General features: G+C 36.4%; 1 protein-coding gene across 11 annotated transcripts in view; it reads left to right on the forward strand.

Moving 5' to 3' along the window:
* Positions 1-18,550, forward strand: part of CEP128 (centrosomal protein 128) — a 405,817-nt gene that overhangs the window by 371,724 nt on the left and 15,543 nt on the right. For 7 of the 11 annotated variants that reach the window (XM_087448098.1, XM_087448101.1, XM_087448095.1 and 4 more), the window contains 2 exons: positions 6,270-6,347; positions 9,682-9,807. In XM_087448098.1, coding sequence (XP_087304224.1) covers positions 6,270-6,347; positions 9,682-9,807 — 204 coding nt within the window. The remainder of the gene's footprint in view (positions 1-6,269; positions 6,348-9,681; positions 9,808-18,550) is intronic. The other 4 variants (XM_087448103.1, XM_087448096.1, XM_014784462.2 and 1 more) reach the window with 1 other exon arrangement.

The following is an 18,550-nucleotide window of genomic DNA, read 5'->3' on the forward strand; positions in this document are numbered from 1 at the left end:
ATTTAAAAAAAAAAAAAAATCCCCAAATTAAGCTAATAATAAGATCACAGGTTGGCTATAACTTATAATTTGGTTATGTCTAAAAATAACACAGCAATAAGCTGGAATGGCAGATTCTGTGGGTTTCATACAGTTCTTCACTTAAAAAAAGTATTGTGAATAAGAGTTGGAAAATACCTAGAAAGCCTTCTTTATCCAAGTTTTCCAATAAAGATATGCTGCCTATTCTCAAATTTTATAAATTTGTGCTTTTTAAAGGAGATCTACACTTTTGACTAGAATGGTGTTATAGAAAGACAAATAGAATTTGTCATTGACAAAAATTTTTCTGGAATTCAGCTCAAATATTGTCACTGATGTCCTATTGCCACATTAACTGGTGTTTTTATTTAACAAGCCTATATACCCTCTTACCCCAAGACACACGTAAACACTTCTAAGTGGGTGTCTGATTTTTGGAACTCTCTTAAAGTGCACAATCTAGAAATAGAGGACTCTTGATATTCCAAGAAATCCACACAACTTTGAGCACTGGGGCTCTTTGAAGGACGTGCATCAACAAAACCACTTTGCCGGCCTATTCTCTACTACTGTTCAGTTTAGTTCCAGCCAGTCTCTTATACAGTTTGGATGAAAGAAGGTCCCTATGAAGCCGATACAGCTGTGCTGGATCGTGTCACCACAAATGAAATGGCGGACAGTCTATCCTTTCTATGATCTCGCCCTTCCTCACCTTGAAACTTGTTTACTCAGGTCCTTTTACCATCTTTCAACCATTTGTCAAGAAAGTTTTGCAGTGGATCTCTTTCCAAATGAAATAGAATTGCATTTTTGAACACAAATAAACTGCTTCAGAACCTTGTTTATTTAACTTCTGTATAGTGCCAAAAAATGCACACACTTATTTTTAAAAGAAAAATATAGACAGCATCTCTTTTAATTTATCATCTAAATAAATAGACCTCAAAACATGATTTCAATAGCACTATAAGAAAATGGTAGTTGTTAGATGTTAATAAGAAAATAAACGTGCATTTTTACAAAGAGAAGTATATTTACTAAAATACACCTATGGTTAAATCTGTTTCTTAAGCTTTCTCTACAGGAGGTAGGAATCTAAGAATTGCAGCGAAGGCCCTTTCTAATTCCTAATTGCTGCTACATGTGTTGTCATAGTATATTACCCAGTTTCCTGGGTATATATTCCCAGGACTATATTCCCAGACTACCCTGTAGTCTGAAACAAAGGGACAACTATGGAAAAATATACCATGAACCAGTACAAACTGCTCAACTCCATAGCAGTTTGGTGTGTGTTAAAGATTTTCGAATAGTAAAATTGCCAGCTTATTCTTTGCCCTTTTCAGCAGACATCTAAACACACCTGTAGGTGCAAAAGCCACAGGGCCTAAGAGACAGGATTTCTGAATTTCACTGTTGTTTCTACCACTTGATCTTGCCCTTACTCTAGAGAAAATAAATGAAACAGCAAATTTTTGCTTCTGAGTTTTTAATAAAGAGGCCAAGAGTCAGTGAGTTGATTAAAACATAACTCTGCCTTTGTCTTTATTCAGCCAACATTTATTGAAGCACCTCTTGTGGCCAGATAGTGAGCTATACTAGTGCTCAGTGTTATGAAAAAAGAAAAGGAGGTGTTAGTATCACAAAACTCCATCTCATCCTTAACTTCCTCTAATCGACAGAAAGAATATCCCGACGCCTTTTGTGTGTGTATACGATTGAACACATGGTCTTGAGCACAGACTCTTCAGCACTGGCAAGATGAAATTCTTCCTGGGTTCATCTTAAAACTTCTCTTCCAGAAATAAGCCCAACAAGGACATATCTCCAAAATTCTAGCTGCTAAGGGTTGATAGCTAGAGAAGGATTAGGAATTCACATAAAGCAGTCACTGTTACTGCTTCTATTTTGCTATGCTTTTTAACTGGTGATTTAACCATAAAAATATTGACTTCTTGGATTCGCATCCCAGTTTTGCCACCACATGACTGTGAGGTTTTACACTTTGGTCCTCAGTTGCCTCATCTGTGTAATGGGAATAACAGTAGTATCTACATCATACTGTGGTGTGAGGATTAGGAAGTATATTCAAAATTGAATTGTGTTTTTGTGGTTCAGTCTTTCATTGTGCTTCCAAACAGGATTAGGAGTAATTGATCATTTCTTTGCCGTTGCTCTTAGGCTAGTGGAAGTCCTGCTCCTTAAGTCTCTGAAATAAACCAAGTATTATACACGGTGTATTTGTCCTTTATGAAATGGAGTCTTAATTGTGAATTTTTCTTTGTTTTCAAATTTGATAGGAAATTTAGTATCTTATAATATTTTCAAAAGAGAAACAGTCTTTAAACCTCTTTGTGAATGTCTGGTTTAGTTCTTCTAGAAAATTGATGTAGGAAAATTAAAGATAGGTTAAGCTGTCATTTGCTGGTACCATTATTGAATAAAGTTAAGAATTTTTTCCCTTAATTCTAACAATGGGGACTTGTTTCTGCTCTTAAAAACATTAGACTATGTAAGGCAGAAATAATTACCAACTTGAAAAATAAAAAAGCTTCCCTGACTCTGCATGAGGTATTTTGCCCTAGGAACTAACATGCTGTAGGTCCTCTAAAACTGACAAGTTCCTTAGGTAGACTATTCATCTGGTAATGGTTCTTGTCTCTAGCACTGTTAGCTTTTGGGGAAAAGTGAACTTGAAATGACATGTAATGTGACAAGCCCCTTATCACAGAACCCCAGCCAATCTCACATTTGAAAAAACAAAACAAAACAAGAGTTTGAACATGAATATGCATACTCTTAAGTCTACATGCCAAAGTGCTGATTTTACGCACACTCACATGCATACTGAAAGAGGGAAGGATAGTCAGAAAATAAATGTCCTCCCCAAAATATCACTTAACACATGAAATTATGAGATCTGAGATGCCTGCAGGCCTGACACTGTCTTCATGACTTCGCATCTTATTGTTGCAGATGCTCTAGAAATCTCAGCATCAGTACTTGTAATTCCCTTAAAATAAATGCAATTCACTTTTTTCTTTGTATGATTCTTACATCCTTTGCACATGCATGTTTCTCCCCCCAGTAAATTAAAGGTTCCTGAAGAACAGGAAGTGTGCCGTCTATGTCTTGTGGATCTTTCTATGAGATCTAGATCTACATTTGATGTTAATTGATTGACTAGACTATAAGGCTGAAGAGAAAGACGTGGTACCAGAAAGTATTTCTGATATTGAGGAAGATATTTACAAACAACACATAAATGGAATATAAAATAAGCCACAACTAAACTAGATGACGAGAAAGTATAAAGATATCAATGGAGATGTGGGGAGTGGGAGAAAGGAGTAGAGAAATAACTGCACTTAAGAAAGAAGGAGCCAAGGAGTTTTTTGTTTTTTGTGTGTGTGTGAGGAAGATTAGCCCTGAGTTAACATCCGATGCTAATCCTCCTCTTTTTGCTGAGGAAGATTGGCCCTGGGCTAACATCTGTGCCCATCTTCCTCTACTTTACATGGGACACCGCCACAGCATGGCCTGACAAGCGGTGCGTCGGTGCGTGCCCAGGATCCGAACCTGCAAACCCTTGCGCCGCCGAAGTGGAGCACGTGCTCTTAACCACTATGCCACCGGCCTGGCCCCCAAGGAGTTTTTTAAGGTTCACTCAAGAAAACGTAGCCATTTGAATATGTACCCCAGGACGTAATCAAATAGTCAAAGTAAACCAGTATGTGAAAACATGAAAGAAAAGAACTTTTTCACGCAGTCACTGGGTTGATTGAAAATTTTAAGCAAAAATATTTGCATAATACGCTAGATTTACAGTAGGGAAAGAGCCCATTTGCTTATTTTAAGAACAAAATGAGTTTAACATACTTAACCCGGGTTCAAAGGGTCACTTCTGAATGAGAAAAATTATGGGATAAAAGAGAAATAAAGTTTTCTAACTACAAGTCTATTTGGAATCATTGTTTATGAAGAAGATTTTATTCAATGCATAACATTTTGCTTTAAAATCACTGTGGCATTGATTTGTATTTTATTTTTCAAGGGCCAATATAATTCTTGAGGAAACCTGTAATTTTACTTTGTAAATAATATAGCATATATGGTGGCTAAAACTACTCTTTCTCCTAACCTACATGTTAGGCCTATATTAAGAAATATGTCATTTTGATGAATCTTTCCTATAGATGAAAAAACTAAGTGAAGCTATTTAAAATGCATGGCAGTTTAAGAGAAGCACACGTGGCAAAAAGACTAACAATCATAAAATGTTAAGCAGAAGGAACAAAATACTAATTCCTTTCAATGGAACTTGAAAAGGAAATTTTATGAACATGAAGAAATAGCACATACGAGTTCCAATTTCAAAATGGCAAAGTAAGGGTGTTTCTGCTCTTCTCTCAAAAATCACATTAGAAAAATAAGGAAATGAAGCAATAGAAACACTGATTTACATGTTGATAACTAGAAGACATGTGTAACTCCAAGTGGAAGAACGTTGAAAGAAAAATGGTAAAATCACTCAAAACAAAGAAGTTGAAACTCAAATGCCTGTCAAGGGGATGGCGATGGAAAGCAAATATCAGTCACCCTGCAGATTCACAGAAAGGCTTTTGAATTGGAGGTACCAATTACTGCAAAAGCAGAAGGTGGAAATGAACACATTGAATGTGGCTGCAAGGAGGATTTAGATCCTCAACTCTCTGTCTCCATCCCGGCCCTGACACAAACCCTGCAGAGATATAAGTGTATGCTCTGGAGAAGCTCTGGATTGGAGATGAAGGCAGAGAACAGCACTGGGATGAGATAGGGGATTTAAAATAGGAAGTTTAAGTAAAAGTGGATGTACAAAATGATGAGAACACCAGTTCCTAACCCTGTCTAGTTCCAGAAAAACTGAACCCCCCTTTAAATGCTCATATACTCATAATTTGGAACCTTCCCCCACCAAAAAAAAAAAAAGCCAATTGACCACCTGATTAGCCTACAATTTAATTATGTAATTCTCAGTTATTATTTGCAAGAATTAATGCTGTGATATACACTGGTAACTAATAAACTCTGAAATCTTCTGGCTTAACACACAATAGAGGTTGATGACTGATTCACATGAAGTCCAATATGGTTGATGGCTCTCCTCTGTCTTGTAGGTATGCCATCTGGAGCATGTGGCCTCCAAGGTCCTCCTGGCAGGGGCTGGGATGGAAGAGGGAGCACACAGGCTCTTAACTGTCTTGGCCCAGAAGTGACACATGTCACTTGCACTCATAGTATATTGTTCAGAACCGTTCACATGGGAGATGTAGGGGAGCACATGGAATATTGGGTGGCCAATAACTTCTTAACAACTCTGTGCAAACTTATGTCCAGGTTCTTGCAAGACACTTCACTTTCTTCTCATGCACCAGCCATGGGGTTTGTTGTTTATTTAATTGAATAATTAAAATTCATTTTAAATTTAAAAGCTAATATCTGTTGCCTATCTAATATGTGCTGGCCCTGTGGCAGTTCTAAGAATACAGAGATACATATGATACAATCTCTGGTCTCTAGGTTATTCTACCATTTAACCTCTTGGTTCACATTGGCTTTGAAATAATTTTCAGATCATTCCCTCTTAATGTTTATATTGGTGGATGTAAATCAGTGACCAGCTAGTCAAAGACTGTATAAGTTATTGATCTATAATCAACAAGATCTCATATCCTTGTCACAAATATTTAATTTCACATATTTCTCCCAAGTCTTTTGAGAACTGCTCCTCTTTTCCTTGTTAGCTAAAATAATTGTTGAGAACTCTTTTCTTCTTTATAATGGCAACGTGTGAGGATCTCTAATGTGCTGCGTAGATAAGTAACTGCAAATTCATCTATTTCTCAGTATTACCTTGTGGTTTATTTCTGATGTTCACTGAAGCAGGTTTGTAAATTACTATTAATATGAAATACTCTATAGAAAGTTTCATAGCATATCAGATGAAAGCAATTATTCAGGAAGAGTTTTCATATCTGAGTCAGTCTGGCAAATGCGTCTCATATACTTTGTGAAAGGAAATAATTCTTCTGATTTAAAAAGATGTATTTACCTGAGAAATACTGTTATATCTGTTCTTATTTGACTCTCCAAGTCTTCAGCTTGAACTGCTTAGACCAGTGGTACAACTGATTTTTAGTAGTTGGATTCTGAGAGTATTAATCAATTTTTTATAATGTTTGGTTCCCTTATGTTTTCTTTTCCAGAGTACCCGAGTGGCCTTGGACCATCTGGAGTCTGTGCCTGAGAAACTGAGCCTACTAGAAGATTTCAAAGACTTCAGAGTGAGAAAGAGTTGGCTTGTCTCTTTCAGTATTTTTATCTGAGTGAAAACACTTGACATCTTCCTGATGTGCAAAGAAAATTGTAGGGAGGGAGGAAAGACCGAAAAATATTGGGGACTTTTAACACTCCATCTTATCAGAGTTTTTTGACATTTGTGAAGTTAAAATTGAAAATAATGGAACTTATATATTAGCACAATATAGGAAAATAGAAACTTTTACCTTACTATTAGAAGCTCATTTGGCCACCGAAAGCTTTAACTATAATTTAGAAAAACTTAAGAATTAAAAGAGGTAAGACATTACATTGACAATAGATATGTTTTTTGATAAGCAATTTTAATTTATGAATTATCTTTTTTTAATTACAAATTTCCAGAGCACTGTTTGTTTTAGAGATATGATAGTGCTCAGGTTATTCCGATACTATGATATATGAATTCAAATCCACATAGAGTTTTAGATTTTATATCCCATGCCATTTATTGATAGAACTCTAACCACAAAGCATTTCATTTATCAAGCCAATTAATTACATGTTGGATTTATCTACTGTAATATTTTAAAGTTCCTCATAGAGGAGAGATGCAAAGCATGTAACCCTGCCACCCAGTCCTAGCAGACAAGGTCCAGTCTGGAGAACATCTTCACATACCCCCTTAGGGATGCATATTTAATGAACAATTTTAGTGATTTATAATTTCTTGACCCTATATGGCTGAATCTAACAATGGTGAGAGTTGTCTTTGTCCACTTAGCCTCTTACTGCACATTGGCTTTAAAATATGACTTATATTTATGTTCTGTTTAAATCTGACATATTATTTGAGGGTATAATAAGTAGGAAATATAGCCTGATCATGCCATGTTGATTTTTTGGAGGCACTGGTATGATGAGGCTCTCAAGATCTGCACTATCTTAGAATTGCCTTTCATTAATTTGTATTTTAGTATTTCGGTGGTTCAGTAACTAAACATTTTTGAGTGGGATCTAGGGTTGAGCTGACACATCCAGAAATCTAGACTATCACAAATAGAATAAAACCAAGTGTTTCTAGGATATTTTACTAAAGTTTGGATTCCTTCTCATGATTTGATTATATATTTGCAATCTATATTCCTATCAAAGAATTATGAAACCACTCTCCAAGAAGATGTGATTTCTACTTACTCTTATATTACCCAGTGTGGAAGCAGGCAATATGTTACACCCACATCCTTTCCACCTTTTTCTCTGTAGCTAACAGAAGTCATCTAAGTGAATGAAGGGCAGACAAGAAAAGGTGTTGGAAACAGGTGGCATTTGTCACTGAGAAACAGATGCCTGTCTTACAACAGCATAAAAACATAAAGTTTAACCTCCAATGCCAGCTCACTTTTTCCCCAGTGGTCTACGCCGAACAGAATATTCATAAGTACAGTTTAAAAGTTCTGTTCTCTACTATTACCAACAGATTTTTTCATTATCATTTTTCATTATATGGGCTAGTGATTATCTACAAGGCTAGCTTATATATACACACATCACATATGACGATGCCCATATAGTGAAATTTCTGGGGAGAACATTTTTCACAATTCAGAATTGTACTTTCCAATATTAGTCATTAAAATTGAAACCGTCACCTTTGAAATGGAAAGGAGTTCATTAGCAAGTATTATACACTACTACGTGGCAAGTGGTAGCTAAGTACTTTACATTACATTTTTTCAAATCCTCAGAGACACCCTATAGATGGGCATTATTTTCCTCCATCTTATAGCTGAGGAAACTGATGTTTGGAGTGTGTAAATTATTTGGAACTGGAATCTAATTCTGTGTATTAAGAACGAAGCCTATCTGCTTTCCCTACTGCCTCTAGCTTGAAACCCAGTCTTTATGTACTCTAAAGCTATTTATATGATTAAAAAGAGCTCATTTAATCAATTTAATGAAAACAACTAGACACAGCCTTAAATACAAATACATAAAGCCTTTAGATTATTAGAGGTAGATTATATTTTTCAAAGCCTTAACTTTCTAAAAGTCAGTATGCTGTGGACAAGAGTCCAAAGACCTAGGTTCTGGTCCGAGCTCATGCACCAGACGAAAACCCTGAATATCTCAGGGAATATTTCCTCATCCATAAGATGAGGGACTTGAAGATTATTATCTCTATAGTTCCTCCTCACACTGGCATCACTAGCATATATGTGAAAATATATTTCACATGTATATTTCTTGAAAATACTGTAGTCTGTGACTCCAAATGTGAATACAAACCTCATCTTATTTAGATAGTCTTGACTATAGTCTTCTTTAAATGTGTCACAGTCTCTCTCTTATTCTTTTTAACCTTTTTAAAGAAGTGGTTCAGTTCTATAATTCCACATTTAAACATTATACATTTGGTATGATGGAAAGGGAATAGCGTTGGGTTCCAAGCTCAGTCCACCACAAATTGCCTAACCTTGGGCAAATCATTCTTAACTTCCCTGGGCTGTAGCTTTTTTTTAACAAAAATGAGAATTTTGGAATTCTAATATCCCTTCCAGCTTGAACAGTCAATAAGTTCCTTGGGACTATTTGGGGAACTAAGTCCCACAGATGATTTTTCTTACATGTGAACATCAGTTTCCCTCATTTTATTCTAATTTCTCCCTAACTTATAATACAAATGTCTAAATAACTGGCTATCATGACTGTTTGCTGTGTTCCATCCTCTCCCCCCCAAATGAGGGGGAAAATAGAAAGCAAGAAAGGAAGGGTATGGGAGGGGAGGAGAAGAGAGGGGAGAGGAAGAGAGAGAGACAGGCCCTGGAAATTTTTGCTTTCTTAATTTATTACCTGAACTTTTTTATGCTTTGGAGGGCAGATGAGATATCCTTACGTTTAAAAATGTACGTGATATAATTGTTAAAAGGCAGAATGTTGTTTAAGAATTAGTGAAGAAAAAGGGCTCTAATTTTAAAGGTAGCATTTTTTTTTTAACAAAGAGAATATTTTGATGCCAGTTACTACTCAAGGGACAGTACAGAACATCCAAAAGTGGCATGGTGTCATTAATGACCGTCTTTGGACGACTCACTGTTACTTGAACCTTTTTCCCTTCAACTAAAGGGTGTTTCAGATTGGCATAGGGACTAGTTGTGAAAAGAATGCAAATAACCATCTGGGACCCTGTTTTTATGGTAGCATCCAAAGTGAACATTTTCTTCTTTATCCTTCGGGACCTATGGTTCCCCTATATATCTCTCTGAACACCTGTAATCATTTATTATCTACATATCAATACTTTCTTATTCTAATTTCAAGTACTGATTTTTCAGTTTAGACTCTTTGTTGTTTTTCCAGGATTCCCGCAGTTTATGCGAGAGAATTGATGGGAGATATTCTAAATACAGAGTTCACAGAGAGTCTCTTCAGCAGCACCGAGATGACACCAAGTACAGAATCAAAAACTTCAAAGTAATGTCCTTGGTATACATTTTCAGTCTTTGGGCATTCGTTATCCATGTTTATGGCTACAGCCTTTTAAGGAGCCCCTGTAGGGTTTGTGTAAGGGTACTTGTTAAAAAAAAAAAAAAAAGATATTCCTCGATATGTGAATAGATTTCCAATTTTGTGGGAGTAGAGACAAAAAGCCAAAGATTGTGCCTATAACTTTTTACCTTGGAGCTAATCTTTAAGTTTATGCCATTGTTACTTAATATGTTGTTTGTCTATGGGTATTATATTGCTTAAGAAATCCTGAGCCAGGAAACCCCTGGTCTCGTGGTTGGTCAAAGGCTTAGTGTGGATGGTTGCCCTCCTCTATGCATAAGTCCAGCTGCTCTTGGTGCTGATGTCCCCAAGGTCGAGTAACACATAGTACTTTGTCAACTATTGCCTTGGCATTTACAGTCATTGTTTTCCTGAGGATGTGAACTACTGCTTCAACTTATGGTTCATTAGTGTGGAATCAACACAGGAGACTGGGAAAATTTGACCATATTGACAAAAAGCTTACCATTCTCTAGAGTCTCCCCAAGATCCACCTAGGGTGTGGGTGATTTTAAGTCCATTTGACCCTGAACAGTTATTAGCCTAGAGCAGGGTTTCTCAACCTTGGCATTATTAACATTTGGGCCAGATCATTCTTTGTTGTAGAGGCTGTCCTGTACATTGTAGGATGTTTAGCAGCATCCCTAGAGTCTGCTCACTAGATGCCAGTAGCATTCCCCCATCCCGAGTTGTGGCATCAAAAAATGTCTCCAGACACTGTCAAATGTCCCCTGGAGGGTAAAACTGCCCCCCATTGAGAACACTGACCTAGAGAGAATCCATCTATGTTCACATGTACATTCCATGTCAATTTAGGAAAAACAAAAGAAAAAACTAAAGTTTCTTCTGACTTTTTTATATTCTTACAAACTTCAACATGTATGAATATTCATTACAGTGTATATATTCACTTATTACAGCGAAATATAATTATTTCTAAGAAGCATCTTCCCTCCTCTGAATGTAATTGGATTGAATGCTCAGTGGATATAAAGACAGTGTTCATTTCCATAAGTCCTCCTTACCATGTTTAAAATGAGCGCTCCCTTTCCCCATCCCAAACAAAAACTTAACACAATTATGCCACATTATTGCTACCCTTATTGTGAAGAGTGTCCTGTGACTTTGTGCTTTTTTACCTTTGTTTTTTAAAAATGGAGTTTATTGCCTATAGTAGTGACCTTGCTGTCTCATATGGCAAATTTTAAGTTCACTAAATTGTCTTCCAACATTCCCATCAGGTCCCACGTAGTCAAGCATTTCCCCACCACTTAAAGGAGTGCCACTAGCCTTAAACAGAAGTAGAAGGCTTAGGCAACAGTAGCTAATAATAATAGCTATTCATTATTAAGCATATATTAGGACAAACCACATGAAATTGCTCTTTTTGTAGATGTCGCATGCTTTATGTGCATTATCTCATTTAATCCTCACAGCAACCCTATCAGGTTGGCACCATTGTTTTTGCTCTTTTACCGTTGAAGAAAGCAAGGTTAGAGAGCAATTAAGTGATTGAATCAGGATTAAAACCTAAACCTGCCTTGGATAATCTATGTCCTTGACCACTAGGCTATGTCAGTGTAAATTTGGACCTCATATGCCTTAATTTTTCCGGAAGTCACCAAACGTAGGACTGTATTTTTAATATGGAAAAATCAGTTGTCTCCAAAAATACATAAACACAATACATGCCTCTTAGTTCAACAGAGGTCTAGATGCAAATGAAACATTTAAAACATTATTTCCCAATACAGTTAGATTTAGTATAAGGTGAATCAGTGCTATCTGGTAGCACCCAAATTGCTATAAATCAGTGCAATTTCCATAACAGCATATGGCAAAGCTGTGAATGTTTAACATGTGCAACAACTAATCTCATTGGAGTTCTTCAAATTACATTTGCAGCTGAAGAGGAAATCAGGCCTGGCTTTAAGTGAGGCCAACACTTAGCAAAATGAGAAATAAGTTTGAAGATTTTGCAGATAGAAGTGCAAGTATAGGAAAGGGTCACAATGCACATTTTATGATAACATTGTTCCACATTAATACTACTTAAACATTTTAAAACGTTGATCCATTTCAGTGGTAAATATGTAGACTATCACTGTATTTAACAGATGTCTGGCCTGAAATAATACAGTAATCTAATGCAAAACTCATGAGAATGTCACATTTTTTGTAGTCATTGGAGAAGAACATGTGGGAGCACATTTTTTTGCCAATTGTAGATACCCATGATCATTGCTTATATGCTTTTTATGAAAATAGTTTATTTAAAAAGACTGAGAGGGGAGGCAGTTTCAAAAGAAATGTGAGCTCAAATGGGCAGGGGGAAAGTTGTTAATCATTTCTTGGCTTCATGGATAATCAGAATAGCTACCTCTGTTTAATCATTGACATCCAGAAGAAAATGTTTCAAATAAGAGGCATTGGGGTTCTTTCTATCAAGAGAGAAGGTGTACCAGTTTCCTAAGACATTATTTCAGTGCTATTAACTTCCCACATATTTTGCTAGGACAGAGATTGAAGAAAAGACATTGCAGAGACTTGAATTCATTGGTTCTCCTGAAAACTGCAGTTCCGGGAAATCAATTACTGTAAGATTTAGTTTAATTCAACAGACATATACTGTGCAGCTACCATATTGTAAAGCACTATACTACCTTTTAGAGGTGGGAATGCAGGGTGTGTAAAGATACAAAAGGCATGGTCTGGCCAGCCCCGTGGCTTGGTGGTTAAGTGCACGTGCTCCGATGCTGGTGGCCCAGGTTCGGATCCCAGGCGCGCACCGAGGGACCACTTCTCTGTCCATCCTGAGGCCGAGTCCCACATACAGCAACTAGAAGGATGTGCAGCTATGACATACAACTATCTACTGGGGCTTTGGGGGGAAAAAATAAATAAATAAAATCTTTAAAAAAAAAAAAAAAGGCATGGTCTTCAAGGAGGGAATAATTATCTATTTGTCTTAATCCTGATAGATAATTCTTGCACAGTTGTTTCAGAGCCGGAGTCAGCAAATTACCACCCATGGACCAAATGTTGCCTGCCAACTGCTTTTGTAAATAAAGTTTTATTGGAATACAGCCACACTCATTTACTCACATATTGTCCATGGCTGCTTTCACACTCAACAGCAGAGTTGAGTAGTAGCAACAGAAGCTGTATGGCTCAAAAAGCTTAATATACTTACTGTCTGGCCCTCCATAGAAAAAGTTTGCCAACCCCTGGTGTAGAGAAAGGAGAAATTACCAATCTAGTCTTTCTTCCTTTGCACGTATGTAAAATATTGCCTCTTCTTTATTTACCCATCAAATAAATACTGCCCAAGCTCTTTAGAAAGTCATAATACTTATCTATTCATTCAAAAAATATTCATTGGATGTCAACTATGTGCCAGGAACTTACTAGACGCATGGGACTCACATCAGTGAACAAAATAGACAAAGATCCCTGCCTTTTTGCAACTTCCATTCTAATTGTAGGACATTCATGTTTGTTGTTGTTTTTAAATATAACATTCAACAAATATTTATTGAGTTTCTACTATATACAGGCACTATGCTAGGGGCTAGAGAGAATGGCATAATAAGAAAAATCATTACCAACCTTAAGAATTCAAAGCCTTCGTACAGACAACTGTAGGGCAAAGGAGAAAAGGTTAAAGGCTATAACAGAGGCCTCAATAAACTGCAAGGGGATTTCTGAGAGAAGAAAGATGCTCCAAAGTCTTTTGAAAAGAGGTCTGTGATGACAAGGTACAGGGAAGTCTTTTGTCTGCATCTGTTTGGAAGAGGACTGCTATTAGCATTACAGTTGTGGAGGCCTGGCTGTGTTACTGTTGACAGACAAATAACTGTTGGAATAGCAGAGCCATGTTGGCAACTGGCTTCTCTCCTGTTGTTGCTGATGTAGGAAGGCAGTGAGACATCCAGTGTAACCACAGTGCTGCTGGAGGGAAGGGTTAGCAGGAAGTGTAGAAGTCAGGTTCTCTTTCAATCCAGGCTAGAGCTGTCACCTGCTGTTTACTCCCATGGCAATCACCGGGACAAAAATAATCAGATTTCTAGAAACCTGTCAAGATTTTCAGCAGGACCAATGTCCACAATTGCTGAGTGTGTAATATACTATTGTACTAGGCTGACCAAGTTAACTGGACAAAGCCTGATCTAAAAGTTTATATTTAGAATTCAATTCAAAGCTGAATCTGACAAAACATTTCCTCTGTCTCTCTGTAGACAACAGAAGCATTTCCTGACCTCTCTTTGATCAGGCCTAATTGGGTTTCTGTAGGACATACAGTCTTCCTTCTGTCCCAGCTGTTTCAAATAGAACAGAATGTTCAAAAGTCAGCCAATAACACAGCATTGCTAATCGGAATTCACAGAGAAGCATGGTTTTGTCCAAGAAGTCCCCGTTGGCTATCTGCCCTTTTTGCTCTCTGCCCATACTAAATATATGGCTTTAATGAGCAGTAGATTTTTTAGTAAAATCACGGAAGGCATGTTTTGTTCCCATCCTTCCTCCTCCTGAAAGGAAAATCATGATTTTCAATTTCTAGTTGAAGAGTTAGCATGCAACTTCTTTTTAAAGAAGCAGATGTTTTACAGGATAAGATGAGGTAGGTGAGGAAGTGTTGATAATGACTTTCAGCACAATTTATGAAGGCAGAGTTTGCCGAAGCCCTTTGTCCTGTTTGTTCAATGTAAGCATGTGTATGTAAGTATGTGCTTTGCTGCTAGAAGCTGTTTCTCCCTCCTTGAATCTCTCCATGGTTTGTTTATACTTTGCTGATAGCAATTAATGGCTGCTAGAACTTTCTTTCTTAGGTCAGCTATTTCTGTACGTATCTTAAATCTTCTACAGTAGTAGCTTCTAAAGCATGCTATGCATAACTCCTGGTGCAATTCAAGATGTTAGGTGGTTTTTATTTAATGACTATTGAAATATATCACTAATGTATTATTCAGGTAATTTTACAAATATTGCTTAAGAACAGTAGTGGCACGCATGGGGGAATTTGAGGGAACTGTAACCCCATAATTACTCCAATTATCTCATTTGTAACTGTCTCTCTCCATGCTTTGATAAGAAATCATATGTAGACTGCCATGCAAATATAGCTCCATGCTTTCCCCAACCCCAACCAATTTGCCATCCTTTAAGCCTCTCCTAGACAGAGATTTAGGGTGCAAGGCTAATCTTTAAGTTAATATTAAAGAAAATGGTATAATTATAGGTGAATACTGAAATTTGGGAAATGCTGTTCTAATGGATTGCATGACTATTGAGGGCAGACAAAATTTTAACAAAAATTTAGTTGCTATTTTTCCAGTAATACTTTAGGTGACACATCTGAAACCTTGTAGGCAAGCAAATCATGCTGAAATCGGAAGAGATTTTTATTCTTTTGAAGTGATCAAGACTAACTTGCCAGCCATAGTATTTTAACTAGTTGATTTCATCTTGCTCTTTAAAAGTTAAACGAAAGGTTGCCAAATGAGTTGGGATTTTTCTTTGTTATAAAACCTGAAAATAGCAATGGATCAAAAGTGCTTATTTAGGAATCAACATGAGGACTGAGATGAGCACATTAACTTTTTAACCTGCTTAAGCCCCACTCTACAAAACCCAGTTCCCTTAACAAGCCACGTGCTTTCACTCTTCCCAATAATTTACTCAACAAGAGCATTAGGAAAGGAAAGATTAGGAAGAAATTCACCTATAAAGATACCATTTTTAATCATCTCAAATTCAAAATTCTAGATACTAAGTACTAGATACATAAGGAATACCAATTGAATGTCCTATTAGTTTTTAATAAACATGTCATAGCATATTCATCCAAACAATTATTGTTACCTTTAAAATAGTCACTTTAAGAGAATAAGCATTGATTCCAATGAGGCACCATCATTAAAACATCTTTGCATCTCTGCCTTTGTTTCTTAAGTCGATGGCACATCCTTTTGAGTATTCTTGTTTATGGCAAAATTTTATTTACTGTGAATATATTTGGTTTCTGAAAATGGATTAAAGTCATGTAGAGCCAAGTCTGAAACAGGTTAAAAAAAATGAGTATGATCATTTTCATTAGTGAGTCACTAGGAATATTAAATTTTATACAATAATATATCAATTGGATAAAGGTAAATTTATCAAATCGCCTGATCTAGCACAGTATTTCTCTGAGTCTGTTCATCTGGGGAAGAGTTTGGCTTTGGGTTTATAGTATTGTTGTGTAAATTTGGATTTCCTATGGTAAAGATAGTTTGCATAGTTAGAAATACTAATTGTTTAGTGATTCTGTTCAGATAGATAAGAATCATAAAATGTTAGTGCTGAGAGGACTTAGAGATGATCTGGTCCAGTGCCTTCTTTTTTTTAGGTGAAGAAACTGAGAATTCGAGAGTGGCAGTCTCCTATTTCCCAAGTTCCACCATAGCAAACTTTCATTTCTGCACTTTGGTCAAGAAATGATTATATATGACCATCATGGAGTTCCTTAATGCAAAGGGCACTGTGCTAAATTGGAGAATATTGGGATGGGTAGATGGAAAGATAGAGACAATCAAAGCCTCACCCTCATGGAGGTTAAAAGCTACAACAGCACCATGCAGATTGAGATATGGAGGGCAGACATTAAGTAACCTGTTCAGATTGAACTTTCAAATAGGAATTAAGTTTACTGAGGAAGAGGTTAAGCTTTTTCCAGCACTGATGGAGAATTGGAAATTATGAGTAGGGAAGAGTTGGAGGGGTGGTGCATTGTTAAGCTGGAGACAAATTCAAGAAAACATTTCTGCTACAGATTCAGAAACACATAAGTATTTTTTCCTTCTCTCCAGGGGAAGGATTGGATAAATTAAAATTTAAAAAAAATTAAATGTATCATTTGTCTTATAAACTTTGAACTTATAATATTCCTGAGAGAAAAATACTTGGTGGGCGTCATTAAATATTAATCATTAGATATCAGTTTAGCAAAGAGATTTAGTCGGGTTGGAACAGCTTTTAAGAAACCAGTTACAATGTGGGTTATGAAAGAGAAGTGGAAGGAACCCAGGGAAAATATTAGAAAATGCAAGTCCCTTCACCCAGTGGAATTTTTGCAGGGAATTCTGGCTAACTAGCTTGTTGAGACTTAAGACAGCAATAAAAATAGGTCCTTGTGCTAAGGATATAAGAATTGGTAAAAAGCAAAAGCTAGGATTACTAAAATTGCAAAGAATCTTCCTTCTTAACCAATACTTCCTTTTTAATATTTAAGTATTTGATTAAAAAATATGTAGGAATTAGAAAGAAACATTCATCTTATGGTCACCTTGTAAAATTTACTCATATAGAAATTCTGGGGCCGGCCCCATGGCTTAGCGGTTAAGTGCCCGCGCTCCGCTACTGGTGGCCCGGGTTCGGATCCCGGGCATGCACCGACACACCGCTTCTCTGGCCATGCTGAGGCCACGTCCCACATACAGCAACTAGAAGGATGTGCAGCTATGACATACAACTATCTACTGGGGCTTTGGGGGGAAAAAAAGGAGGAGGATTGGCAATAGATGTTAGCTCAGAGCCGGTCTTCCTCAGCAAAAAGAGGAGGATTAGCATGGATGTTAGCTCAGGGCTGATCTTCCTCACAAAAAAAAAAAAAAAGAAAGAAATTCTGCAAATTAAATATGAATATATAATTAGAGAACCTGAAGGTATTTTTTTCATGTTCTGTTATGTTGACTATTCAAAGGAGTTATGAAATATTTTTCTTTTAGGATGTTCTTTTAGGGTTCATTTTATTATATTTCAGGATAATATGGGAGATTCTGACAGTCTTTTGAAGACATAAAATGTTGGAACTTAAAGGTATATTAGAAATAAACCTCCTCATTTTCTATATATGAAAAAAAGACATGTGAGTGGTTGAATAAGTCAACAATTTTATAGGGAAGGGATAACAGTCCTAAATTGTATGTACCTATTAACCAAGTGTCAAAATATATGAAGCAAAAACTGATAGAACTGTAAGAAATAAACAGACAAATCCATAATTACAGTTGGAGATTTCAACATTCCTTTCTCAGTAATTGATAAAATGGTAGGCAGAAAATCCGTAAGATATTGAAGACTTGAACAACACTATCAGCCAACTAGACCTGACTGACACCTATAGACTACTCCACCCAACAACAGCCGATTATATATATTTTTCAAGTGCACATCGAACATTCTCCAAAATGGACTACATTCTGGGTAATAAAACAAATGTCAGTAAATTTAAGATGATTGCAATTATACAAAGTATGTCATCTAACCATAATAGAATGAAACTAGAAAATCAGTAACAGAAAGATATCTGGAAAATTCCCAAATATTTAGAAATTAAACAACATACTTCTGAATAACCCATGGGTGGGTCAAGGTAGAAATCAAAAGGATAATCAGAAAATATTTTAACTATATGAAAATAAAAACACAATTTATCAAAATTTGTGGAAATCAGCTAAGGCAGTGCTTGGAGGGAAATTTATGACATTACATGTATATAGTACAAAAAAATAAAAGTCTCAAATCAGTAATCAAAGTTTTCACCTTAAGAAACTAGAAAACAAAGAGCAAATTAAACCTAAATTAAGTAAAAAGAAGGATAAAGAGCAGAAATCAATGAAATAGAAAGCAGAAAAATAGG

This window comes from Ceratotherium simum, chromosome 24 (genome assembly GCF_057802395.1).
Source record: "Ceratotherium simum simum isolate JZ-2026a chromosome 24, ASM5780239v1, whole genome shotgun sequence".
NCBI classification, from domain to species: Eukaryota; Metazoa; Chordata; class Mammalia; order Perissodactyla; family Rhinocerotidae; genus Ceratotherium; species Ceratotherium simum.